The 24729-nt window shown below is 36.2% G+C and overlaps 1 protein-coding gene and 1 non-coding gene across 2 annotated transcripts in view; both read left to right on the plus strand.

Moving 5' to 3' along the window:
* The window catches only part of Pola1 (DNA polymerase alpha 1, catalytic subunit), a 297318-nt gene that overhangs the window by 55136 nt on the left and 217453 nt on the right, over window positions 1-24729 (plus strand). The window contains exons 23-26 of the mRNA XM_055608252.1: window positions 285-384; window positions 2270-2394; window positions 6386-6535; window positions 6917-7039. Of these exons, the coding sequence (XP_055464227.1) occupies window positions 285-384; window positions 2270-2394; window positions 6386-6535; window positions 6917-7039 (498 nt within the window). The remainder of the gene's footprint in view (window positions 1-284; window positions 385-2269; window positions 2395-6385; window positions 6536-6916; window positions 7040-24729) is intronic.
* Window positions 1683-1810, plus strand: LOC129677609 (small Cajal body-specific RNA 24). The gene has a single exon (XR_008720221.1). It is a non-coding gene; the product is annotated as a small Cajal body-specific RNA 24 (non-coding RNA).

A 24729-nucleotide genomic window follows, 5' to 3' on the forward strand; every position in this document is an offset into this window, starting at 1 on the left:
TTTTGTATGTGCTGGGCAGGCACTCTGTTAGCTGAGCTACATCCTTTAGCCCCAAATGAAATTTTTAGGATTTCAGAGAAATTTAAGTACAGAATTCAGAAAATGGGTTATCTACTTAAGAAACTACTATACTTGGAATTTATTTGGACACATGAACATATTTTGATAATAGTCTTTCTGTGTAGGTAGGACCACTAAGTTAAAGTAAGTGTACTTTTGTCACCTGGTATTGCAGTTCATTAACTAGTTGCTAGCTGCTAATGATCTCTTTCCATTTGAAATAGGGAGATGAAGATGAGGAAATTGATGGGGATACCATTAAGTACAAGAAAGGACGTAAGAAAGCAGCTTATGCTGGAGGCTTGGTTTTGGACCCTAAAGTTGGTAAGACTTTGTAGCAGATTGGTTTGCCCCTAGAATTAAAGATAGTGGTTCTCAACCTTCCTAATGCTATGGTACTTTAGTACAGTTCCTCATGCTGTGGTAACCTCCAACCAGAAAAAATATTTTCATTGCTATTTTATAACTGTAATTTTGCTGTTGTTATGAATTATAATATAAATATTCGTGTTTTGCAATGGTCTTAGGTGACTCCGTAAAAGGGTCATTTGACCTCCAAAGGGGTTGTGACTTAGGGGTTGAGATTCATGCACTGTATTAAGAAATAACTTCACATAGAGCCTGACTTCAGAAACTAGACCTTAGTTTTATCTTGGAGGTAAGCAAACTGTTCCCTGAGTGACTTTATTTTTGTCTATTATGTGAAACCTAGTTTACCAGTTACCAAACATGGAATCAGTATAAATTCTTTGCTGTATTGTCAATACAGCTTTACTTATATACCTTGAAATGTAAATTTCATATATTATAATATATGCATATCTATTTATATATTACTTTTTCTAGCTATTTAGAAAACTCCTTGTTTATAGGTGATAGAAAAATATAGATTAGCTCAAATTTGGTCTTTGCTCAGAGCTTCACTCCCTGCTTCAATATAGAGGTGGCTGTTTGTTGAAATACCTATTTTTCTCCTCTTTATGTGAGAGTGGCTTCAGTCTTTGCCCAGTATGCCAAAGGCTGGGTAATTTGGAAAGCAGTGTTAGAGGAAGTAAAATAACCATTGATTTAAAATTTCAGAGGAGAGCACCTTTTCTTTGTTTTCCAAAAGGAAAGAGGGTTTGTGATATTTAGAGGCTCATCCTTATTTTTCAGACCATCTTATTTGTTTCCATGTCTTTATAGCTCAGTAGTATAGTGAATTTCATCAGATAACACAGGAGACAAGTAATTTTTTGTTTGTGGTTTTTTTAAGAAGGGTTTCTCTGTGTAGACTTGGCTGTCCTGGAACTCATTCTGCAAACCAGGCTGACCTCAAACTCACAAAGATCACCTGCTTCTTCCTCCAGAGTACTGGGATTAAAGATGTGCACCACCACTGTGAGGAGACTTTTTTTTTTTTTAACAAAAGCAATTTTATTAGTTGAGGTGATGAAGAGTGATACTTTGGTGTTAGATATTGGTTTGGGTGCTGGCTATTTCATATCTTTTAACCTCAGTTTCTTTTTATATGAAAGGAGACGATGACATCTACTACAGAGAAGCAGAAAGGATAAGTGGGACTGTGGTATGGAGATGAGGAGTAGGCTACCAATGCATGTTTGCAGTTAGTGCTGTTTCAGTGGGCATTTATATTGTCAGTTTCTTCTCAAGTTGAAGATAACTTTTTATAAATGTCCTAGAGAAATATAGTAGTTTTGTGTTCACTCTTTGTGAGACGAGAGGGTGGATCATTCCTCTGCTGACATTCATTTATCATATTCTTGCCTAACCTTAAGCACAGTGTGTGTGTGTGTGTGTGTGTGTGTGTGTGTGTGTGTTGTATAGTTACCTACTGAGTTTTTATTTGTGTTGGGGTGAGAGAGTAGTTGGAAAGAATGCTTAACTGTAGTTTTAGAAATGAACATGATACATTACTATAACAATTGACAAGGAAAGGTGTTTGCACATAATAATGGCATGCTTTGGAACTTCTAGGGAGCGGGTTGGTTGTCATTGGTTCCCAAGAAAGGCAGTTTTCTCACTCTTTCTTTTGTGATCTGTGTTTTTATTATAATCTAAATCATGGATTTATAGTTGAATTTCCTCATTTACCTTCTTGACAGTATGGGATGGTATATATTTTCTATATATAGTACTGCTAATGAGATAATTTTGATGGTACTTTAGACTTTTTTCTTTTTTAACATTATGTGTCTTTTTGTTTCAGGTTTTTATGACAAGTTCATTTTGCTCCTGGATTTCAACAGCTTATATCCTTCCATCATTCAGGAATTTAACATTTGTTTTACAACAGTGCAAAGAGTTGCTTCGGGGATGCACAAATCTACAGAGGTTTGTATTCAACTGGGGGCTCTTGAAGTCAATGTTAAAAGTATTCCTTAAAGAAGGAAAAGAGCCAGAGGGGTTAGTATCATAGTTTTTCATCTTTCCTCTTTCTGAATGCAGTAATTACATCTTGTCTTTGGTATGTTTCTGGGTGCACGTGTGTTTTGTGTGTATGTGTTTTCGTGGAGGCTGGATGTTGATTGCAAGTATTTTCCTCTATCTTCACCTTAATTTTTTAGACAGGTTCTCTCACTGAACCTGGAGCTTGTCATTTTTGCTGGTTAATGAGTTCCTGGGATCTGCCTGTCTTAGTCTTCCATCTTAACTGGGGCTATAGGGGTGCAGGACTATGTTGGCTTTACAAAATATTGTTTTTGTTTATATGCCAATATAAATGTGTGTATGGAGTTTTAGGAGTTATCCCTCTTTTCACTGTGCATTCTGGTGATCAGACTCAAGGTGTCAGGCTTATACATCAAGAACTTTTAGCCTGGTGGTGGTGGTATAAGCCTTTAATCCCAGAACTCAGGAGACAGAGGCAGGCAGAGCTCTGAGTTAGAGGCCAGCCTAGTCTACAGAGTGAGTTCCAGGACAGCCAGGGCTACACAGAGAAACCCTGTCTGAAATCCCCTTTCCTGCTAAAGTAACTTTTCCCTGCTGAACATTTTGCTGGCTCTGTACCTGCTCTTTACCTAGGTTCTGGTGGTGATACAAACTCAGGACTTCATGCTTGTTCAGTAAACATTTTATCCACTGAACTCTCTCTCCAGTCCTAATTATATACTTTTTAAGTCATCAAAAAGGAGGGCTGACCAAGAAGAGACTGGTGCTGTTTTCATTAAAACTGTGTTGTAGTGGCATAATTCACTTACCATACAATCTACCTATTTGTAGTGTACAGTGATTGTTTTTAGTGTCTTCATAGAGTTTTTAAACCATTATTTCATTTAGCTTCATAATTCCACAAAAACAAAACACAAATGTTTAGCTGTCACCTCTTTCAATTTCCTCCATTCATCCCATCTCTAGTTAACTATGAATCTTTTTAACTATAGATTTTTATTAATTTGTTCTTTGTCAGTTTTGTGAATGCATTTTGTTTACTGTCCTTTCTGCCATCTCTTAGCTCCTTTCTCCCTACAATACCCCCTTTCCACATTTCTGTCTTTTTGTTTTGTTTTGTGATCTACTGAGCCTATAGCCAAAATCAAATAAAATGGAGAGAAACTTAAATCAATCTCACAGAAATCAGAGGCAAGGTGAGGCTGCCTACTCTCTCCTTAGCTCTTCTACATAGTACTTGAAGTCCTAGCTAGAGCAATAAGACAACTAAAAGAGATCAAAGGGATACAAATCAGAAAAGAAAAAGTCAGAGTATCACTATTCGCAGTTGATATGATAGTATACATGAGTGACCCCCAAAAAGTCTACCAGAGAACTCCTTCAGCTGATAAACACCTTCAGTAAAGTGGCTGGATACAAAATTAACTCAAAAAAATCTGAAGCCCTCCTCTATACAAAAGACAAATGGGCTAAGAACGAAATTAGGGAAACAACACGCTTTGCAATAGCCACAAATAACATAAAGTACCTTGGTGTCACTAACCAAGCAAGTGAAAGAATTATATGAAAAAAACTTCAAGTCTCTGAAGAAAGAAATAGAAGAAGATATCAGAAGATGAAAAGATATCCCATGCTCATGGATCAGTAGGATTAACATAGTGAAAATGTCCATTCTACCAAAAGTAATGTAAAGATTCAATGCATTTCCCATCAAAATAACAACACAATTTTTTTACAGACCTTGAAAGAACAATTCTAAATTTCATATGGAAAAACAAAAAAACCTAGAATAGAAAGAATAATCCTGTACAATGACAGATCTTCTGGAGGTATTTCTATCCCAGATCTCAAGCTGTACTATAGAGCAACAGTAATAAAAATGGCATGGTACTGGCATAGAAACAGACTGGTGGACCAATGAAATTGAAATGAAGACCCAGAAATAAACCTACACACCTATAGAAACTTAATTTTTGACAAAGAAGCCAAAACCATGCAATGGGAAAAAAAAAAAAAAAAAAAAAAAAAAAAAAAAAAAAAAACAGCCTCTTCAACGAATGGTGCTATTCTAACTGATTGTCTACATGTAGAAAAATGCAAATAGATCCATATTTATCACCCTGCACAAAACTAAAGTCCAAGTGGATCAAAGACCTCAACATAAAGCCAGACACACTAAATCTGCTAGAAGAAAAAGTGGGGAAGAATCGTGAACTCATAGGCATAGGAGACAACTTCCTGAACGGAACACCAACAGCACAGGTTCTAAGATCAACAGTTAATAAATGGGACCTCATGAAGCTGAAAAGCTTCTGTAAAGCAAAGGATCCTGTCATCAGAATAAAATGACAGCCAACAGACTGGCCTTAAACTTACAGAGTTCCACCTGTCTCTGCTTCCCAAGTGCTAGGATTAAAGGCCTGTGCCACCACTGCCTGGCTGTTTTGCTATTTTTGTAAGTACAGTCACAGTTATCACTGTTCTGCTTCTACAACTGATATCCACCATTGTTTTGCCTATTTGAAGTTTTCATTTTGGGCTCTGGATACATAATAGAGTAGAAAGACCCAAGCAGTCATCTTAAATACTATATATGTACCAATTTATTGATTCTGTATTATTTCAGAGAGATCAGTTAGTGTCACCTTGGAGGTGGTGTTAGGGCTTCAGATGAACTCCAAATTTTCTGATCTAAGAACATTTCAGTTTACTTTTGATATGACTTCTCTGGTTGCTATAAATACAGTGGAATCTTATACGAGGTTGACTTTAATAGATTTGCTATCATCACATACTATTTTGGAAAACAATGGGTCCTTATTAGTGTTATAAGGGTGTTCATTTTATGATATTGATCCTTATAATATCAGGTATTTTATAAAGGCTGGGTTATCAAATGGCATTGACTTGACATGCTTTAAGCCAAAAGATTTATTTTTAATTTTGAACCTTTCAAAGGGTAACTGCCTGGCTATTCTTTGAAACCTGTTAATAGAATTAATGGAGGCTTGAGGGAAAAAAAAGCCTAATGCTTTCCCTTCTTTTTCCTGCTGTAAATTTTAATATAAGAAGACTGCTGATTGCCTTTCTAAAATGTTGCTATTCTTCTGGTGATTGCAAAGCAATTTATAGGTAAAATGTATTCCATAAATGCTAAGGAATATATATATATATATATATATATATGTGTGTGTGTGTGTGTGTGTGTGTGTGTGTGTGTGTGTCTATTAAATTTTAGAAATGGCATGACCTATTAAATGTGATCCAAATTTGCTTATTTAGTATATAACTTCTTTATTTTTAACAGTAAAAGCATTTGTAGTGATTGTTGTGAAACATTCTATAGCATTCCAATTTGTTGTACAAACGTTATAGAACAAGAGTTTAGATGCTGATTATTCTTATTTTTTAAATTTTATGAGTCTATCTTAGCATTTGTATATTAAAAACAATTTTCCCACACATGTTTCACCAAATTTCTGAAAATCCATTCTTTCACATTTAAATCTAAATATGTGGGTAACAACAAGGGTGAGAGATAGTGGTAATGACAAAAGCTGATAGAACTGTGTGCAGGGGCACAGTGGTCTGTGACCATACAGAACTTTTTCTGGTTTGGTTTCTTTATGGTTTCAGTTATTTTGTTTCTTGAGGCAGGGAATTATTCTCTAACTCGTACTGATTTGGTACATGTTATGTGGCCCAGGCTGGCCTTGACGTCATGATGCTCTGTCTGCCTCAGCCTTCCAGCTGAGTGTGGTACCATCACACCTAGATCAGCCTCGTTTGAAGCTGCTCATGTATTATTGATTTCCTCACACATGAAAGATTTCTAAGATGTGGTCATGGGGTCAAACACTTGTCAAATATTACTTTAGACATGTTTTTAAATCAGTATTTAACTTGTTTGAAGTTTCTATTGTATGTTTTTCAGGATGAGGAACAAGAACAGATCCCTGAGTTGCCAGATCCAAACTTAGATATGGGGATTTTGCCCAAAGAGATCCGGAAACTGGTAGAGCGGAGAAAGCAAGTCAAACAGTTAATGAAACAGCAAGATTTAAATCCAGACCTTGTCCTTCAGGTAAGTCTTTTCACTGCAAGATGTTTAAATGACAATTTCAGCTTCTATCACTTGAATAACAAGGATTAGGATGAATGGTATGGTGTGTGCTTATTTTGGATACTAACTGTTTAGAAGTGCTAGACTGCCTTAGAATGGAAGGCTTCTCTAACTGCTAAGGCCATATCTGAACAAGTCCTTTCAGAATCTTGAGATCAGGAGTCTACTTGCCAAAGGACGGTAGGGCCACATGAATCTGGGAAGACAGATTGAGTATTAAATATCCCCCCCCACACCAGATTTTGAGAGTTTCTACTTCTCATTGTGATCTACAAAGATATGCAATGTAATGCTTAAGCATCTACAGACTGTTGTTTATCTTTTGTCTCTGTTGGCCTGCAGTATGACATCCGACAGAAGGCTTTGAAGCTCACAGCGAACAGTATGTACGGTTGCCTGGGATTTTCATACAGCAGATTTTATGCCAAACCACTGGCTGCCTTGGTAACATACAAAGGAAGGGAGGTAAATGGCAAAATAAAATTCATATCTGTAAATATGTATATATATACTGTATTATGGGAGAGCTAAGTTTATTACCTAGTTTTTACAGCTTCAAATATTTCTTCTTTTGAACAAGTTTGAAACAGATAGGCATTTGAATAAGAACTCAGGTGACAGTTCTGCGTGTCTGTGTGCAATTATGGAATGTCTATCTGCCAGGCTTGCTCAAGGCAATAAAGTTTGAGTGTGAAGCATTATATAAAGCTTGTATTTGACCCAGACAGAAGTGGGAATAGGATTAGGGGGATGAATATAGGATCTAAGTTGATGAGAAGATAATTTGGGGAAAACAGTTGAAAAAAGTTTAAAAATGCCTAGGATGAATATGATCTAAGTAAATATTCTTCAGATAATTAAGATGGTGGTGAACTTGAATGTCTGGAGGCTACCTTAGGTTTAGGTTGGGTTAGGTATGTTAGCATAAGGGAACTAATTTTTTTTTAACTGATAGTTAAATGTGTAATGTGAGAGAAAAGTAGAAATCTGGAGACTAGCTAGTGGAGTCCTCTAATTTACTAAGAGGGAGAAAACAGGGGTATCAAGAGTTCTGTCTTTTATGTGTTATCTTTGTGGGTAATAGATCTCTAGGCATTTTCAATAGGTTTTTGGGCATATGTATCCAGAATTGTAGGACTATGTTATGGCAGGAGTTACATACTCACTTAAGGATGATAAACCAATTGCTATGAAGTACTGTCACTTAATAAGTATTTTAAGTTCATCTATTTTAATGCTTTGTGTAGAGGTTTTTGTTTTATAATCTATAAAGGCATGATTACATTAAACATTGAATTCACTCAAGTACATTAAGATCTTGTTTTCTTTTAGTGAATTTAAGGCTACCTAATTATAAACATAGTACACAGTACTCATACTGGATGTCTGGACTCAGAATGCTGTTGAGTGGTGTTTGGCAAACTGGCTTATAGGTCAAATTCAACCTGTTACCTGTTTTTTATAACTAAGGTTTTGTTGAAATGGAGCCAAGTTCATTCATTTATATTGTAGACTGGAGTAGTGAGGCTGAAGTCTGCAAAGCTTGAAATGCTTGTTACTTGGCCCTTTCAGGACAATGTTGACTTTACCAACTCTGTCTGGCAGAACTTTTAAGATAGGTAAATCTGTACTGCATATACAAAATAGTGTCTAACCAAAAGTGGCTGGTGAGCACTTTTTATTTGGTCATTCCTGGTTAGATGAGGAACTGGAGTTTTAGATTTATTTAATTGTGATTGAAATGAATTTAAACTCGAAATAGATAACATGTGGAGAGTGACTGTTGGATTGCCCAGAATAGATTCAGTTGTGACATGAAACAAACATCATGGTATTTCAAGGTACTTTTCTTTTGCAGCACATCTCAAAGATATGGATTAGGACACAGAAGGGCAAAGCATGTATTGAATAATGATGGTGTGCTAAGAGCTGTTTTGTGCATTATTATGTCAAAACTACACAAGATTCCTTTGACATGTAATAAATAGTGTTCTGTTTTGTGGATGAAGAAGCTAAGGCTTGAGGAGGTAAAGGAGAACAAATGGCTGTTTTGAGTTGAATTTGTGTCTTTCTGATTCTAGGTCTTTTATTGCATTGGGTTCACCATGAGAGCGTGGCTTTTGCAAGTTTAGTTCTGCTTTATATTCTACCTTATTACTAGACAGTCTTCCTTTTCGGTATATAGCATAGACTATTTTTTCTATATAAGAAATACGTACATGTTTTCAGGAACTAGTTGAAGTGAAAGTTGTTTTCAGATTCTTTAGCTAATCAGTTTACCTCAAAATTATTTAAATTTTGTGTGTGTCCATCCACCCATCCAGTGGCTTCTGATAGAATACCACCTTATTTTTGTATTAGGAAATGTACTCACCATGCCCTAACTGGGTGATAATACATAGGTTGACTATTGAGATTGGATCAAGGTTACTCTTAAGTTTCTTACGAGAGGCAATAGTTGACAATTTACTCCCTTGGAGAGTGCCTCTTGCTGTTGAGAAATCCCTGTTGTTACATTTTCTGCATTGGCTCAGAAATCCACAAGCTTAAAAGGGCACCGTTGATAATGATAAGCCCCAAATTTATCCAATGATCTCTCCTACTCCCCTAATCCATTGTATTTTAAGAGCAGTTTTTTCTTTTAGCTGGATTTTTATTAGAGAATTTAAACTCAAAATTTACTTTTTGTTAATCAACATATAACATAATAGAACTAAATTTTTAGTTTTTGTTTTGCAAAATATAGTGATTATATATCTTAAGTAAAATATAAAACCTCCCTGCTCACTTCACTAAAAAGAATTTGAGGCAAGTCTAGAAATAACCATGGGATTCAAATTATTAGTTTCTGCTTTCCTGCTTTTCTTTTTCATGTGTTCCTTCCTATATACAAATGCTTTCTATAGTTGTTGGAGTTGCATCTTTAGTGAATGTTAATGAGAAACAAAAAGTATATAATATACCTGCTTTCAGTAACTCTTACTCTGGAAGATACAAAGATCTCTATAGAAGTTATTTACTAAAATAAAAAATGATTGTTAAAGTATTGGGAGTAATCACTAACATTGACACATGGATAGTCTAGTTGTAATCTCTGGTTTTACTCTACTTTTCCTATATAGTGTGAAGTCTGTTGTTTTTAAGGATTTTCATTGTTGTTTTGAGAAATCTATGACCATATACCACAGGTTGACCTTGAACGCAAACCCTCTTAAGTGCTGCAATTATAGGCATATCCCGGTCAAGCATTTAATTATTAAAAAAAAAAAAAAGAAAGAGATAGGAAGGATGAGGTTGAGCTTTTGGAATACTTTTGAAATTTACTAAACTGGTGTTTTGGTCATAAGGTAGAGTGGACAAAATAATACAGTAACCTGAAGATCTTACAAGTGTTTTGCATTTAAACTTCTGGTTTAAATTCAAATTATAGTTCAAGTAGAAATGAGAAGGAAACCTGGTGACATGCCTTTGAAAAGATTACAAGGTTTTTCATTTGGATATGGATTAATGCACAGCTTGGGCAGGCATGAAATATTGCACTTTGGTATGGCCTTGAAGTACTTTCTCTCTTTATTTTTAAGTAGATTTTGTGTGTGCTTATTTTTGTTGGGATCATGCAGATTTGGCTCTGGTGACCTAATAATTTCTGTAATCAAGTGTATTATGGCTGCTAGAATACTCTACTCAACTAATTACTAATTGTACTCTTAGAAACAGGTTTATGATAAAAGTAAAAATATTTATGTCAAATGGGCATCAATATTGTTTTTTCACAGGTGTGATCTTTCATACTTTCATACTTCAACTATTCTATAATTTTTAATTGCTTGATTATAGAGGAATTAGTTGCTGTTGAAGGAATCTTATACAGGAACCTCATAGTATGCAAGGTATTTAAAAATAATTGAGCATTTCCATAGAAGAAATATAGACCCTTCATTTGTAGACACTTTTAGAAGTGAATCTCTAATAAAACCATCTGTATTTGTTTTTATTACCAATGTGTGTGTGTGAAGAGGCTTAAAAAAGAAATTGGGTAAGCCCGTATGGGTAACACTGAGTGGGCCCAGATATTTAAACTATGAAGACAACTATCAAATGTCAAGTGTCTGGTGGAGTAATTGAAGTAATTGTTCACTAGATGGCGATAGACACCCTAAGATCATTAATCAATTAAGGATTTTATTCTGTGAACAATACTGTGAAGGCCATTTAGTAACTTAAATCTGTCCCTATATTAGATGTTTACCAATTTTGAAAATACTAAATGCAGGTTAAAACTGGTCCAACGGATTGTCATAGTCTAATAGATTTAGTGTTTAAAATGATGATTTTTTTTTTTGTATTGTAAGTTCAATTGATGAGAGCAATCATTTAATTTATCTTAGTAAGCTCATTTTTTCGTTGAGTGGGTAAATCATATCTCTGATTATGGAGACATATAACTTTTTAAATTGTAATACCACAGGCAACTTGAAAGAAAATTGGAAATGATTTTGGTATGTGATTTTGCCTTTTTGAATATTATTTTTAATTGAGGAATTTAACATGCTATTTTATGATTTCTAAGCATACTCATTCTGTAATCCTTAACATAATAACGATATTTGTCCTTACAAAAGTAATTAGTTCTTACTGAATTATTTTTTTGTTTCTGCCCTCTGATATTTCTGTGTTCATGGGGAAAAAGTTTTTGGTCTGTATGTGTGATTTAAATTCCAAGTGCAATGTTCAGGAGTTGACCATGCATTTTCATTTTACTGTCCTATAGGCTAAAGTTTGTCATTGCCAACCTGTTTCTCAAGATTGTTGTAGAAGACCTTGTTTTTCAACTGTGTTCAGAACTGAAATTTGTACATTTTAGGAAATAACTCCAAATCATTGCATGCTAACATTACCATCGAGGCTCAGCTTTCTGAGATCTCCTTGGTCATCAAGTAGTGATAGTAAAGCGTCCTTGGGAATGGCCCTGGGAGAAGGCTCTTGCCTCTGCTGTCTGTGATGAAAGAGCATCTTTTAATTATTAAGAGTCCTTTGTCTTTACTTGGAAATAAGTGAATGTTTTGGTTTTCCAATATTTTTCATGAAATACAACCTAGTTTTGTTTTAACTCAAAAGAACAACAATATAGAAATGGCTAGGGACTTTCTGCTCTTCCATTTTCTTCAGTGGTAGTAATATTGATGTCTATTTTTTCCTCTCTCACCTGTCTTTTCTATTTTATAGTATAGGGGTATGTGTGTGTGTGTGTGTGTGTGTGTGTGTGTACTCATATTTCATATATTGAATGCTTATTTTTAGTATTCATGTGTCCTATGTTTATTTTTTTACAGCTTGAGGAAAAAAAGCATCAGGACAAATTTTGCTTTGTACATCACAATTTAAATATATTCCTTTGATATATTTTTAGATTTTACTTATTCATGTTAACTGTTTTATCACATTTTAGTGAATAAATATAACAAAGTATATTTTTTGTTCTCTCATTGTCTTTTACTTTTTTTTGACATTGTTTCCTTTTATTGAAAATAGCTTTCCCCTCCCTCACATAATATATCTAGACTACGGTTGCCCCTCCTTTTACTTCTAGTTCCTTCTCACATCCCTTTCCATCTGGATCCACTGTTTCTGTCACTCATTAGAAAACAAACAAACTTTTAAGGCAAAGTAATGTATATGATAAAACAACAACAACAACAAAATCCTAACATATCAGAATAGGATTAAACAAACAGAGGGAAATGAGCAAAATAAATAGATACAGGTAGTGAGACCCACTTGTTTGTACTCTCAGGAATCTCATGAAAACACTAAACTGGAAGTTAGTATATATATATGAAAAGGAAATGTAGAATAAAGAGAGAGTTTGGGAGGGAATAAGAAAGGAAAAAGCCGTGACATGACATTACAAGACAAGGAGCTTACAAAGATGCCACTGAGTTTATTCTGTTGGTTATCTCCTGTTGCTAATGTAGCCTACCCTTGGAGTGTAGTTTGTTTTCCCTGTGAGACTCCCTTGCAGGAAACTAAATTTTCATTTGCAAATGGAATTGGAGATAGCTTCTGGGTTAGAGTTGGAGTCATGTGTCCCCATTTTTTTCTTCTTTATTATCATTTATTACAATATATTCAATTTGTATTCTGGCTGTGGCCCCCTCCCTCATCTCCTCCCAACCCCACCCTCCCTCTTCACTCCCTATGCCCCTCCCCTCGTATACTGATAGGAGAGGTTCTTCTCCCCTTCTATTATACCCTAGTCTATCAGGTCTCATCAGGACTGGCTGCATTGTCTTCCTAGTAAGGCTATAACCCCCAGGCGGAGGTAATCAGAGAACCTGCCACTGAGTTCATGCCAGAGACATCCCCTGATCCCCTTACTGGGGAATCCACTTGGAGACTGAGTCTATAGGCTACATCTGAGCTAGGGTTTTAGGACTTCTCCATGCATTGTGCTTGGTTGGGGTATCATTCTCTTTAGTGCCCCCAGGGTCCAGTTTTGGTTTTTTTTTTGTTTTTGTTTTTGTTTTTTGTTTTTTTTTTTGTTTTGTTTTTTGTTTTTTGGCTCTTTTGGTCTTTTGGAGCTCCTGTCCCCTTAAGGTCTTTCTATCTTCCCTTTTCATAAAATTCCATGCATTCTGCCCAAAGTTTGGCTATAAGTCTCAGCCTCTGCTTTAATATCTATTAACGTCTTTCACAGGCCCTCTGTTCCCTGTCTTCTCCTGCTTCCGATGTCTATCATGTTTGCCCTTCTGAATGAAGATTGAATATCTTCCCTAGGGTCTCCCTTGTTGTTTAGCTTCTTTAGGAGTATATATTTTAGTATGTTTACCTACATTATATGTATAATAAGTGGTTATTAGACATATATGTATCCACTTCTTTCAGCTCTTATACCCCATCCAGTTCAGGCCTGTGGGGGTCCTATGCATGCTGTCATAGTCTTTTGAGTTCATATGTGTGTTGGTTATGTTGTTTAAGAGGTACTTGTTTTCATGGTGTCCTCCATCTCCTCTAGCTCTTACAGTCTTTTCATCTTCTCTTCCCCAGGGTTCCCTGAGCCCTGAGGGGAGGAATTTGATGAAGACATTTCATATAGGGCTAAGTGTTCCAATGTTTTTCATTCTCTGCATAGTGTCTGGCTTTGAATCACTGTGTTTCTTCCCATCTGCTGCAGGAGAAATCTTCTCTGAAGGTGGCTGAGCAAGGCATTGATCTATGCCTATAGCAGACTCATAAGGAGTCATTTTATTGCTACATTGTTTTTTAGAACAATAGTATTTGGCTTTACTCTAGGGCTGTAGACTATCTAATCTTAGGTTCTTAGTCATCCTAGTAGTGTTGGGTATGGTGGATTCTATCTCATGGAGTGGGCCTTAAGTCAAATCACATATTGGTTACTCCCACGATTTTTTTTTTTTACACCTTTGCATTAGTATATCTTACAGGCAGGATATGATTGCAGATCAAAAGTTTGTGGTTGGGTTGGTGTTTTTGATTCTCCTTTGGTAGTGTTCAAAGTACCTTCCTGTACCAAAGAGTACAGGATTTCTAGCAAGTAGGGAAGAAGGCTCTCTGGTGACAGCAGCTTGACTTCTTTGTATCCAATCAATTGTGAAGATATTGTCTTCAGCAGTAGGGCCTTGCTGTCAGTTTGGAAGAGCAATGTATAGTCTTGGGACAGCCTGGTTTGTTTGGGGTTGCCATTGGACCCCTTTGGCCAACAGTTCAATTAGATGTAACCCAATCCCAGTACTGGAGGCTTCATTTGAGGAAAAGTGGTGGCCAGTTGGAGCTTATTGCCTCCATTATTTGTCAATTTCATTTAGGTCACTTTCATATATGTATATATTTTAGAAACATCTACTGTATTATGTTTCCATACTACCCTTCAATTGGCTCTTAATTTTAGCTGGTCCTTCCTGTCTTTTTCTCGTCCCCTTCTTCTCATCCCCTCATCACCTGATCCTATTCCATTTATCTATACATATCTATTCTATTTCCCTTTCCCAGGCAGATGTGTCTATTTTTCCCCACCGTGTTCACTTCCTTATTCTATACCTAACCTCTGCAGTTCTAGAAATTGTAGCTTGGTTATCATTGACATAACAGCTAGTAGCCACATATAAATGGATACATATCATACATATCATATTTGTTTTTCTGGATCTGGGTTACCTTATTCAGGATGATTTTTCTTTCCAGTTCATCCATTTACCTGCAAATTTCTTTATTTCTTTTCTTTAATGGCTGAGTAATACTCCATTGTGTAAATATATCATTTTCTGTATCCAGCCACATTGTTGAAGGTGTTTATCTGCTGTAGGAGTTCCCTGCCAGAATTTTGGGGTCACTTTCATGTATTATCATAGCATCTGCAGAAAAGATGCTTTGGCCTTTTCCTTTCCAATTTGTATCTCTTTGATCTCCTCCAGTTGTTTATTGCTCTAGCTAAAACTTCAAGTATTATGTTGAATAGGTATGGAGAGAGTGGGCAACCTTGTATTGTTTCTGATTTTAGTGGAAATGCTTTGAGTTTTCTTCATTTAAGTTTATGTTGACTATAGGCTTACTGTTAACTTCCCTTATTATGGTGAGGTATGTTCCTTGTATGCCTAATCTCTCCAAGAGTTTTATCAGTAAAGGGTTTCTGGATTTTCACAAGGGCTCCTCTCTACATTTTTAGATAGGATCTTGCTATGTAATCAGACTGTTACTTACTATTCATCTTAAATTGCTTTCTCCTGCCTCTGCTTTCTTGGTATTGGGATTAAAGATGTGTGACACTGTCAGTGTCTTAGCTTTATCCATTATTTTGAACTTCCGTATTGTAATTTCTTTTATTTTTTTCTATTAGAAGCAGTATTATACCAGATAATGTGACATGTGTTCAATTCAATTTACTATAATAACCTAAATTCTTCTGTCAAATAACAAAGTCCAAGACCCACAGCATATAGTTCATTCTCAGTCACAGGTTCAAATGCTAATCTAGAGGTGGATGGACAGTTTTGACTTTGTAATTTGTTGTCTATTTTTGAAGGATTTTTTTTTTTTTTTTTTTTTTTTACTTTTCATGTATTTGTAAGTATACTCAATCCTTATTATTCCATATTCTTGCCAACACTTATTATTTGGGTAGGTTTGTGTTTCTTCATTTTGGTTTGTTACTGGGTCTCTCTATGTTGCCCAGGCTGCCTTCTATTTGTTGTATTTCTCAGGGCAATCTTGAAATTGCTATTCTCTTACTTTAGCCTCTCAGGTGCTAGAACTATAGATCTGGGCCACTATGCCTAGATCAAAAAAATTTTTTTGTGCCAGTTTAATGAGTGTTAAATATTATCTTGTTGTGATTTTAATTTCTATTTCTTTAGTTAGTAGTTAAATTAGTAGTTATTTTCAACTTTAAACATTATAAAGTTCAAAGCTAAAAAACCTTTTTATTAGCATATTTTAGGGTTGTTTGCAATTTTCCAGACTGATAATATTAATTATTGGGTTTTATTTATTTGTATTCCACTAATTCTGAATTCAGAATTTGTGCTAATTTATATCGAATGAGGTGCAAGTATTCTTAGCATAAACTTAATATTTGTTTTTAGAGTCTAGGTTCTTATGTAGTTAAATTTTATAGAAGTAATTTTCTACCATCAAATAAAAGGCGTCTTAACTGCAGATCCTTTGTACTAAACATATATTGTACTAAACACCTTCGTTTGCTTGACCACTTGCTTCCTTTCTAAAAATTGGTTCTAAATACCAAGTTGAGAAGAGGAAACTCTGCTTTGGAAACACCCCATGAGAGACTTGTCCATATTATGCCAATTTAGATTGTTAATAATTGGTGTAAAGGTAGTGACAAAAAGTTAGAGTTATTCTGTCTGTAGTTGTAGTATCTTAGTGATCATGTGTTGCATTTACACGCCCTTCCCTTTAATCCCCATAACTGCAAATAAGACAAAGTCAGTGTATTTTCATATAATCTTATTGTAGTAAACATAAAGAGCACACATTTATAAACATAACATAACATAACATAACATAACATACATTACATAAACATACATTTATAAACATTACAACATATATATTAGTCTAAACACTGAGCATGTCTTTCAAAATAGCCCAACCAAATAATAATAATAATAATAATAATAATAATAATATAATACGACTTGATATAAATGAACCTTTTTTCTTATTGATAAAAGTTTTTTTAAAAAAATCAACATTTCTAGTGATTTATTCATTTTGAAGGTACAAGTTTAACAGATCACAAAGCTGGTCATTGATAGTAGAGGCACCTGGGAAGAGAAACACTGGCTCAAGACTCATCTGACTGTGGTCCTCATGTGAAATATATCTGGGTTTGTAAATGTAAAAGAATGTAAAAGTGGTCATTGAGGAGACCACTTCAGTATTTCTTTTGCGTTACTTAAGTTTTTCTTGACTGCTATATACTTGTCTGACCTGAGCTTTGACGAATTCAATCATGGACCCATATGCTAGTATCTTTGTCAGAGAAGGAGGATCCCCTCCCATTGCCACCCGGCTCTATTATATTAATCTATGGTCCTATTGTTGTCATTTTGGGTTGGCCTCTCCAAACTGTTGGTGATCATTTGGCAGGCGTCTTTCATTTATGAAGATTTGTCTTATTCTGAGTTAAAACTTGTGCCCTTTTCCACCTATATATTGATTTTCTATTATTATATTTCACTCTATATGTGTTTGTGTCCTACCTATTCCCTGCCTTCACTCTGAGGTCATGCGTTTCTGCAATTATAAATGAGCGGTTATGGAGGTAATAACAGTTTTTATGTAGTGTTTTGATATTTAAGCCTATATTGAATTTATAAGAATAGCCAGGATACTCTGTACAAGAATATGGTACCTTGTGCATTTGGAGTAGGTAGTTTTATTTGAGAAGGCACAGCAGAATATTTTTGCTTTGATATTTCGCCCTTTGGTAATGTGGATAAGGGTAAGAGAGAAATACTATCAGACTGAGTGTCATTGTCACTGATCTCTGAGATTAAGTTTCATTACATTGATTCGAATCACATAAACGATGACCTTGGAAATCGGTTTCTTTCTTCTCCAACCTTCTTCAGAATGAATGACTCTCTGTTAACATAAATTCTTACCATTTTCTGCATATGTGAACATTTTATATCAGCCTATTTTGGTATATGTTTCTTTTTCACAAGCTGTGTGTTATTTGACAGGTGTTCTAAAGCTCCTTACTTTGGCAGCAAACCAAGATGACAAAGCAGTAATGATTTCAAAAGTGCTGTTCCCTCCTGGTTAACAAGCAAAAAGAAAAGTGTGAAGTTATTAACCACTGTTCACCAGTGGCATGGAAACTGGTGTAAGGTTTAATTGTCTGTTTCCATAATCAGTCTGTTTAGGTTATTTCCTGACTAATACTACTTTTAAGAAAAGAGGGAACGGCATAAAATATTTTCCCCTTCCATACCCCCTCTTTTCACAAATTGCGGTTAAATCAGTTAAAGTAAAAATATTTTTAAAAATCCAAAGCATCGATTTTTTTTTTCTCATAGGCTTTTCTTTCTTTACCTGGCAATACCCAATAACTTTGACGATTTCCCCTGACCCACCCCCAAATGAGTCAGATGCCAGAGTGTTTGCATTTGTAATATACATGTTGGCACTACACTTTCTCCTTACTTCAGCCATTCAGAGCATGTTTATTACTAATTGGAAAACCTTTTTTTTTTGGCATCCTGTTCTGTCTGGGGATGTTAACTGCTTTTTCACAACAGTATAATCAGGCCCTTTAAAGGTACCTCCACGCTAACAAGCTTGTTGTGTTTATGACTTAGGACTGGTCGACTGAGCAGACACTAGTAGGCTACATTTCACTTGGCAGTATGAGCCTGTGTTGTTTTACAATATCATAAATTGTGTGTTAAACTACAGTGAACTGAACTTGCTAAGTTGGGAGTTTTAGAAATCAGGGAGAGTAGTGTATGTGTATGTGTGTTTGTGTTTGTGTGTGTGTGTGTGTGTGTGTGTGTGTGTGTGTAGAAGTTGTTTGATTTTTAAGCCAAATTCCTTAGCACTATATAGTCATTCTTTGTGAGATCTTATACTTACTTTAGAGGTGAGTGCTAGCATTGAATTGTACAGCTGTCCTTGTTTTCTTTTTATTACCTTTTGTGGTTGGATTGGCTTGTATCCCTTTTAAACTTGAAAGTATTCAAGTCTCAAAATCTAAAATTTTCCTTTGACATTCCTCTCCTCTTTAAAACAATATGAAGGAGACTATAACAGTAAAGTGAATCCTTGTTCATATTTTTGAAAGAACAGCAAAGCACAAGTGATTTCTAGAAATGGCTTATTTGATGTCTTTGGAATTTTCACTGCTAGTTTTTATATATTTAGGAGTATTTTTATGGGCTTTTTTTTAAACAGTTAAAATGAGGTTTGTCTTTTGGGGCTAGTGATGGAATATATTTGCCTTAATGCTTAATGCTGACTGGGGATGGGAATGCAACAAACATATTAAGTTTCTTTCATAGGTTAAAGTATCAGACATTGTCTATATTTATTCCAGGGGCCTTTTGCCTGTGTCAACATAGAAACAGCTTACATTTTCAGCTCTGAGTAGGAGGGTAGTGTTTCTTCCTCTAGAAGATGTTGATAGTTGGGGAGAGGAACATGCTCAGAGCCTATTAATAATGTACATTGTTCATATTTCTAAGTACTGTTCCACAGAATAAGGTACATGTTCTATTTCCACTGGACTTCGTGGCATGATGCAATGGACAGCTGGTAATTTCATCACAGAAAAAAAAATCTTTTTATTTCTTCTTCAATGGCGTACTGGTTTGAAAAAAAATAACTTGTTTTTAGAAGAAGGACTTAGAGTAGATCGATATACTTAATTCAGTTATGCGTTCTTGTCTCATAGCCAGAAATTCTTGAAGTAATATTTGCTGAATGTGTACATCAGGGGGGAATGGAGACAAATGATGCTGCTTGTGACCCATAGGCATGAGACAGAAATCCAGTTAAAGTAGATTAAGAGCTTGAGACTAGAGTCATGGTAATTTTGCTAATAAACAAGAGAAGGGTCTTGTTTATTTGTGTAGGCACAAAAATCCAAACATAAATACACTCAAGAGTCTTGGAAGAGACATCTAGGGTGCCACACTTACCCACTCATTTGAATGGTGTGGCTTTGAGAAAGTGATGCAGTCTCTACATTTTCTCTTGTCAGTGGGTGATAGGTGAGGATGATTACAGGTACAAAATATTTCATCTTAGTGAACTTCATTGTCTTGTTTCTCCGGGAAACTCAGAGGAAGCAATCATGCAGGGTATTGAACACCTACAGGTGGTAGACTGGTGTTGGTGTTAGAATGGCAATGGTTAGTTTTAAGTTTTAAGATCTTGTCCTCAGGGAGATTTTGTTCTGGTAGGTGAGAGCCATTACACAGTTTGCCAAACGAACATTTATGCTGAAGAAAATAAATGCAAAGAAAAGGAACATAACTGCTGTTAAAAATGGCCTTTGACATAGAAGGAAAAAATAGAGGATTTCTGAGCCCAGGCCAGTTGAGATGAGATCTAGAGTGTGGTTCAAAAGTAAAGATTTTTAAGAACAAACATTCCAGGATGAATGATACCATGTGCAGAGGTCCTGTGGTGTATTAGAAGTGTGGCTGAGTTGGAAGGTTAAGAGTAGAGGGGAGAACGTTGCAGCCAGTCCTGAAGATACCTGATAAAACAGGGTCAGATGAAAGGGGAGGAGGTCCTCCCCAATCAGTGGACTTGGGAAGGGGCAGGGAGGAGATGACGGAGCGAGGGTTGGATTGGGAAGGAATGAGGGAGGGGGATACAGAGTTAATAAAATGTAACTAATAATAATTTTTAAAAAAGAGTGGAGAATAGCAGAGAAGCTTCTTACATACATTAGATGGGTAGTAACACAGGGACCCACAACTGGACAATGTGCAGAGGGTGAAAGACTTGGAGCACTCACTTCTAAATGGGATGTATTTATCAAATCCCATTTAAGGCTCAGGAAACAATGTGGAAGGAGTCAGAATGATTCTAAGAGCCAAAAGTGGTAAATGACTTTAAGGAAACAGCATCTTCCAGATACAGAAGGACTGGTAATGAACTCATACAGACTGAAAGTACATACAAGACTTGCATAGGTTCAAACCAGACAAAATCTTAGCACTGAGCAGGGGAAGTGTATACAAAGTTCCACCCTAACCAAGAAGCTATACCTGTCATAAAAGAAAATATCAGTCTTCTCCAGTGGAATATCAACCTTACTTCAGGACAGACCCCATGCTCAGAAGTTGGCCAATACAAGATGAAATCCAGACAGAGAGAGGGAGAAAAAGAGAGGGAGAGGAGAGAGAGAATTCTTTTGTGGGCTTTTTGTTAAATCTTTTTGCCTTGATTTTCATTTTTTTTTTTTTTTTAAGAAAGAACATGAAGTTCGGTGGGTGGGGAGGTGGGGTAGATGGGGAGGAATTAGAGAAGTAGACAACATGATCAAGTATAGTATATGAAAATATTTTAAGTAAAAAATAGAGCAAGGGTTTGGAGAGATGTCTCAGGGGTTAAGAGAACTGGCGGCTCTTGGAGGGAAACCAGATTCAATTACCAGCACCTACCTGGTAGCTTGCTACCATCTGTAACTTCATCTCCAGGGATACTATGTCCTCCTTTTGCTTGGCACTGCAAGTAATTGCACAGAAATATATGCAGATGAAACACTCATATATATAAATTTATCTTAAAAATATGGAACAGGGGAAATTGATTAGTAGGCTATTATCAGAATATTCTATGCAAGATACATTAGTAACACCACTGGTGTGAGAACAATTAGGGGGACAAGGATATGAGAGAGGTAATTGAAACCCAGTAAAAATGATGTTCAGGTCTTCTTTAGGTAGCCATGTTGATAAGACTTTATTGGTGTAGCCAACCTCCCTGACATTTCTAGGTGACAATCTTGTAGCAAACTTCCTGTTCTGGCTCTTACTGCCTTTTGCCATGGTCTTTGAGCCTTAGACACAGGAACTGTGTTGTAGATATATCGGTTGAAATTAGGTACCACAAAATGTCTTGTTTTCTGCATTTTGAGTTGTTGTGGTTTTCTTCAACGCTCCCTCTCGCGAAGAAAAGCTTCTTTGAGGATATATAACAACAAACAGAAAGAAGCCACAAATTTGTGAGAGCAAGTGAATACGTGAGAGAGTAGGAGGGATGAATGAGAATTGAAGAAATGATGTTAATTATAACTTCAGAAACTAAAAGTTATAAATTTTAGAGGCTTGATATAGAGTTTAGGGTAAAATAGAACATTAATGTCAGCTCCTGGATTTCTGACTTTGCAGATAATTGGTCAGACCTTTCACTGAAGTACTAGAAGATGACCAGGTTTTAGACAAGGGGAAGGAACAGTGAACAGTTTGATCTTGGACATGTTAATTTAAAGAAATATTGTTATTTTAATTGATAAAGTAATTATACATTATTTATGGATTACACTGATATTTCAGTACATGTATATAGTTTATAATGATCAGGGCAGGACTGTTGGCATTCTTTATTACTGAAGATATGTATCATTTGTTTGTGTTGAGGACATTCAAAATCCTCTACTAGGTAGTTTTGAACATTCAGTTAATTCTTTTCAAACACCATTACCCTACTGTGCTATAGAATGTTAGAATTTATTCCTTCTAACCAATTGCACTCTACTGGACATATTAATTTTGTAGTGTCCGGATATATGTTTGGGAGTCATAGATACATAAAGAGAAATGATGGATGAAATTACTTTGGGAGAAGAAAATACAAAGAGAAGTGGTGTAGGACTCAGGCATAAGAGTGTGCAACTTGGTGGTGGTGGAGGAGAGAGGGCTTAGAATGAAGGTTGTAAAAACTCTAGCCAGAGAAGGGTTAGAGGTAGGAAGAGGTAGTATTGTTTCATGGAGGTAGGTAATAGTCAGTTGTCACAAAGAGGCAGCAGTGATTGCTTTGAAAATTTTCCATCAAATTAGAGACAGGGAGGTGATCGATATCTTCTTGTTAGTGCTTCAGTTTGATAGGAGCTATGACGGTGAAGCTGAATTGCTGTGTGAAGAGATTAGAAGTTTTTGACTTACACCTGAGAGGTTTGAGTGAGGGAAAGTAAATTGTGGAACAAGTTAACTGATGGGCAGAGCTAGAATCCAGGCTCTGGCCCAGGGGCCTCAAACACCATGCTCTTTTAGTCAGTGCCTACTCTGTCTTGCCTCTGCTTCTTCCTGGGGTGCTTCAGAACTACTGATGAACTATTTAACCTTTCTGAACCTCAGCTTTTCTTTTTAATAAGGATATCATAATGCCAATGAGGTTGTTAAAGAATTAAATGAAGTAGTGTCTTAGAGTTTTATTACTGTTACAAAATGCCATGACCAAAAGCAGTTTGGGGAAGAAAGGGTTTGTTCCAGCTTATAGTTATTGTCCATTATTAGGGAAGGCAGGTCAGGAACCTAGAGACAGAAACAATAGGCTGTGGAGGAATGCTGTTTCCTCGCTTGCCTCCTCATGACTTATATAGCTTACTTTCTTATTTTAGACAACCAAGGCCCCTCCTGTCCAGGGGTGGCACCACCGAAGGTCCTCCCACATCAGTCAGTCAAATAAATACACCACTGACTTGTATCTAAACCAGTCTGGTAGGGGCATTTTCTCAGTTGACGGTCCCTTAGCCCTGATATATCTAGGTTTGTGTCAAGTTGACAAAAACAAACGAGCACAGGTAATATGTGTTAATACCTTGATACATGTTTCATTTATAGTTCTCAATTAAATGTTAGATAATATGATAAACACTTTTATTTCTTTAGACAGGCTTTTACTATGTAGCCATGATTGGCCTGGAACTTGTTTGTACACTAGGTAGGCCTCAAACTCACAGAGCTCTGCCTGCAGAATTCTGCTCCCGGAGTGCTGGGATTAGGCCATGAACTCGTTTTACTTTCATATCTTCCCTCACCTCTTCTCTTACCTCCAACTACAACTTTTTTTTCCTCTGAACACTTAACTGTCTGCTCTAAAAAGGCCAATTTATATCATTATTTGCTAAATTATTTTCAAATTCTGTTCTTACCCTGCCATTTCTTGTGCTTGTAGTGCGTTTGTCTACCTATACCACTAATTTCTATATAGTCTCTTAAATTCCCCAAAACTCATTTCACATGGCTGATTTAACCCGATCTTTCTTAGTCACCTGTTTTAATGTCTTCAGCTTGAATTTTTATTAATTCTTTCACTCTTACCAGTTGGATGTTCATGAGTCTGTTAAGTTTGTTCATTCCATTTTATTAAATCAGTTTTTAAAATACTTAAAAAATGATCATCGGTAGTGTGTAGTAAAATGCTTTAACGTATTACAATGTACAGAATGGCAAGCACTCAGTATTTTATATCCACAAATAGTTCTTTCTTACTACTTCCTTATCCTGACCCAAGATCCAGTAAAATATTCAGATCAGCTGATCTTTTTGTAGGTCAGGCTACAGTTCTTTTTGACCAGCATCATTACAGAAGCCTCCCAGGGCCGTCTCTCTTCTCTTTTTGCTTCCTTGAATCTAGTCTCAATAGAGTAATGTTGAACCATTATTTTTTATTTTTTTTAATATTAATCACAGGTTATTTTACATTGTATCCCAGCCATAGCCGCCTCCCTCATTCCTTCCCATTCCTACCCTCCCTCCCTCATCTCCTCCCTGCCCCTTTCCAAGTCCACTGATAGGGGAGGTCCTCCTCTTCTTCCATCTGACCCTAGCTTATCAGATATCTTTCAGGACTGGCTGCCATGTCCTCCTCAGTGGCCTAGCAAGGCTGCTCCTTCCTTGGGGTTGGGGGGGGAGAGGAAGGTAAAGGAGCCAGTCATTGAGTTCATGTCAGAAATCGTTCTGTTCCCCTTACTAGGAAAACCCACTTGGATACTGAGCTACCTTGGGCTACATCCGAGCAGGGGTTCTAGGTTGTATCCATACGTGGTCCTTGGTTGGAGAAACAGTCTCATAGAGGACTCCTGTGCCCTGATATATTTTGTCCTTGTGGCCCTCCTGCCCTCTTCCATTCATACTAACTCCCCTTTTTATCATGAT

The sequence above is a fragment of the Psammomys obesus genome, unplaced genomic scaffold (genome assembly GCF_907164565.1).
Source record: "Psammomys obesus unplaced genomic scaffold, mPsaObe1.curated_primary_1811, whole genome shotgun sequence".
Classification (NCBI taxonomy): Eukaryota; Metazoa; Chordata; class Mammalia; order Rodentia; family Muridae; genus Psammomys; species Psammomys obesus.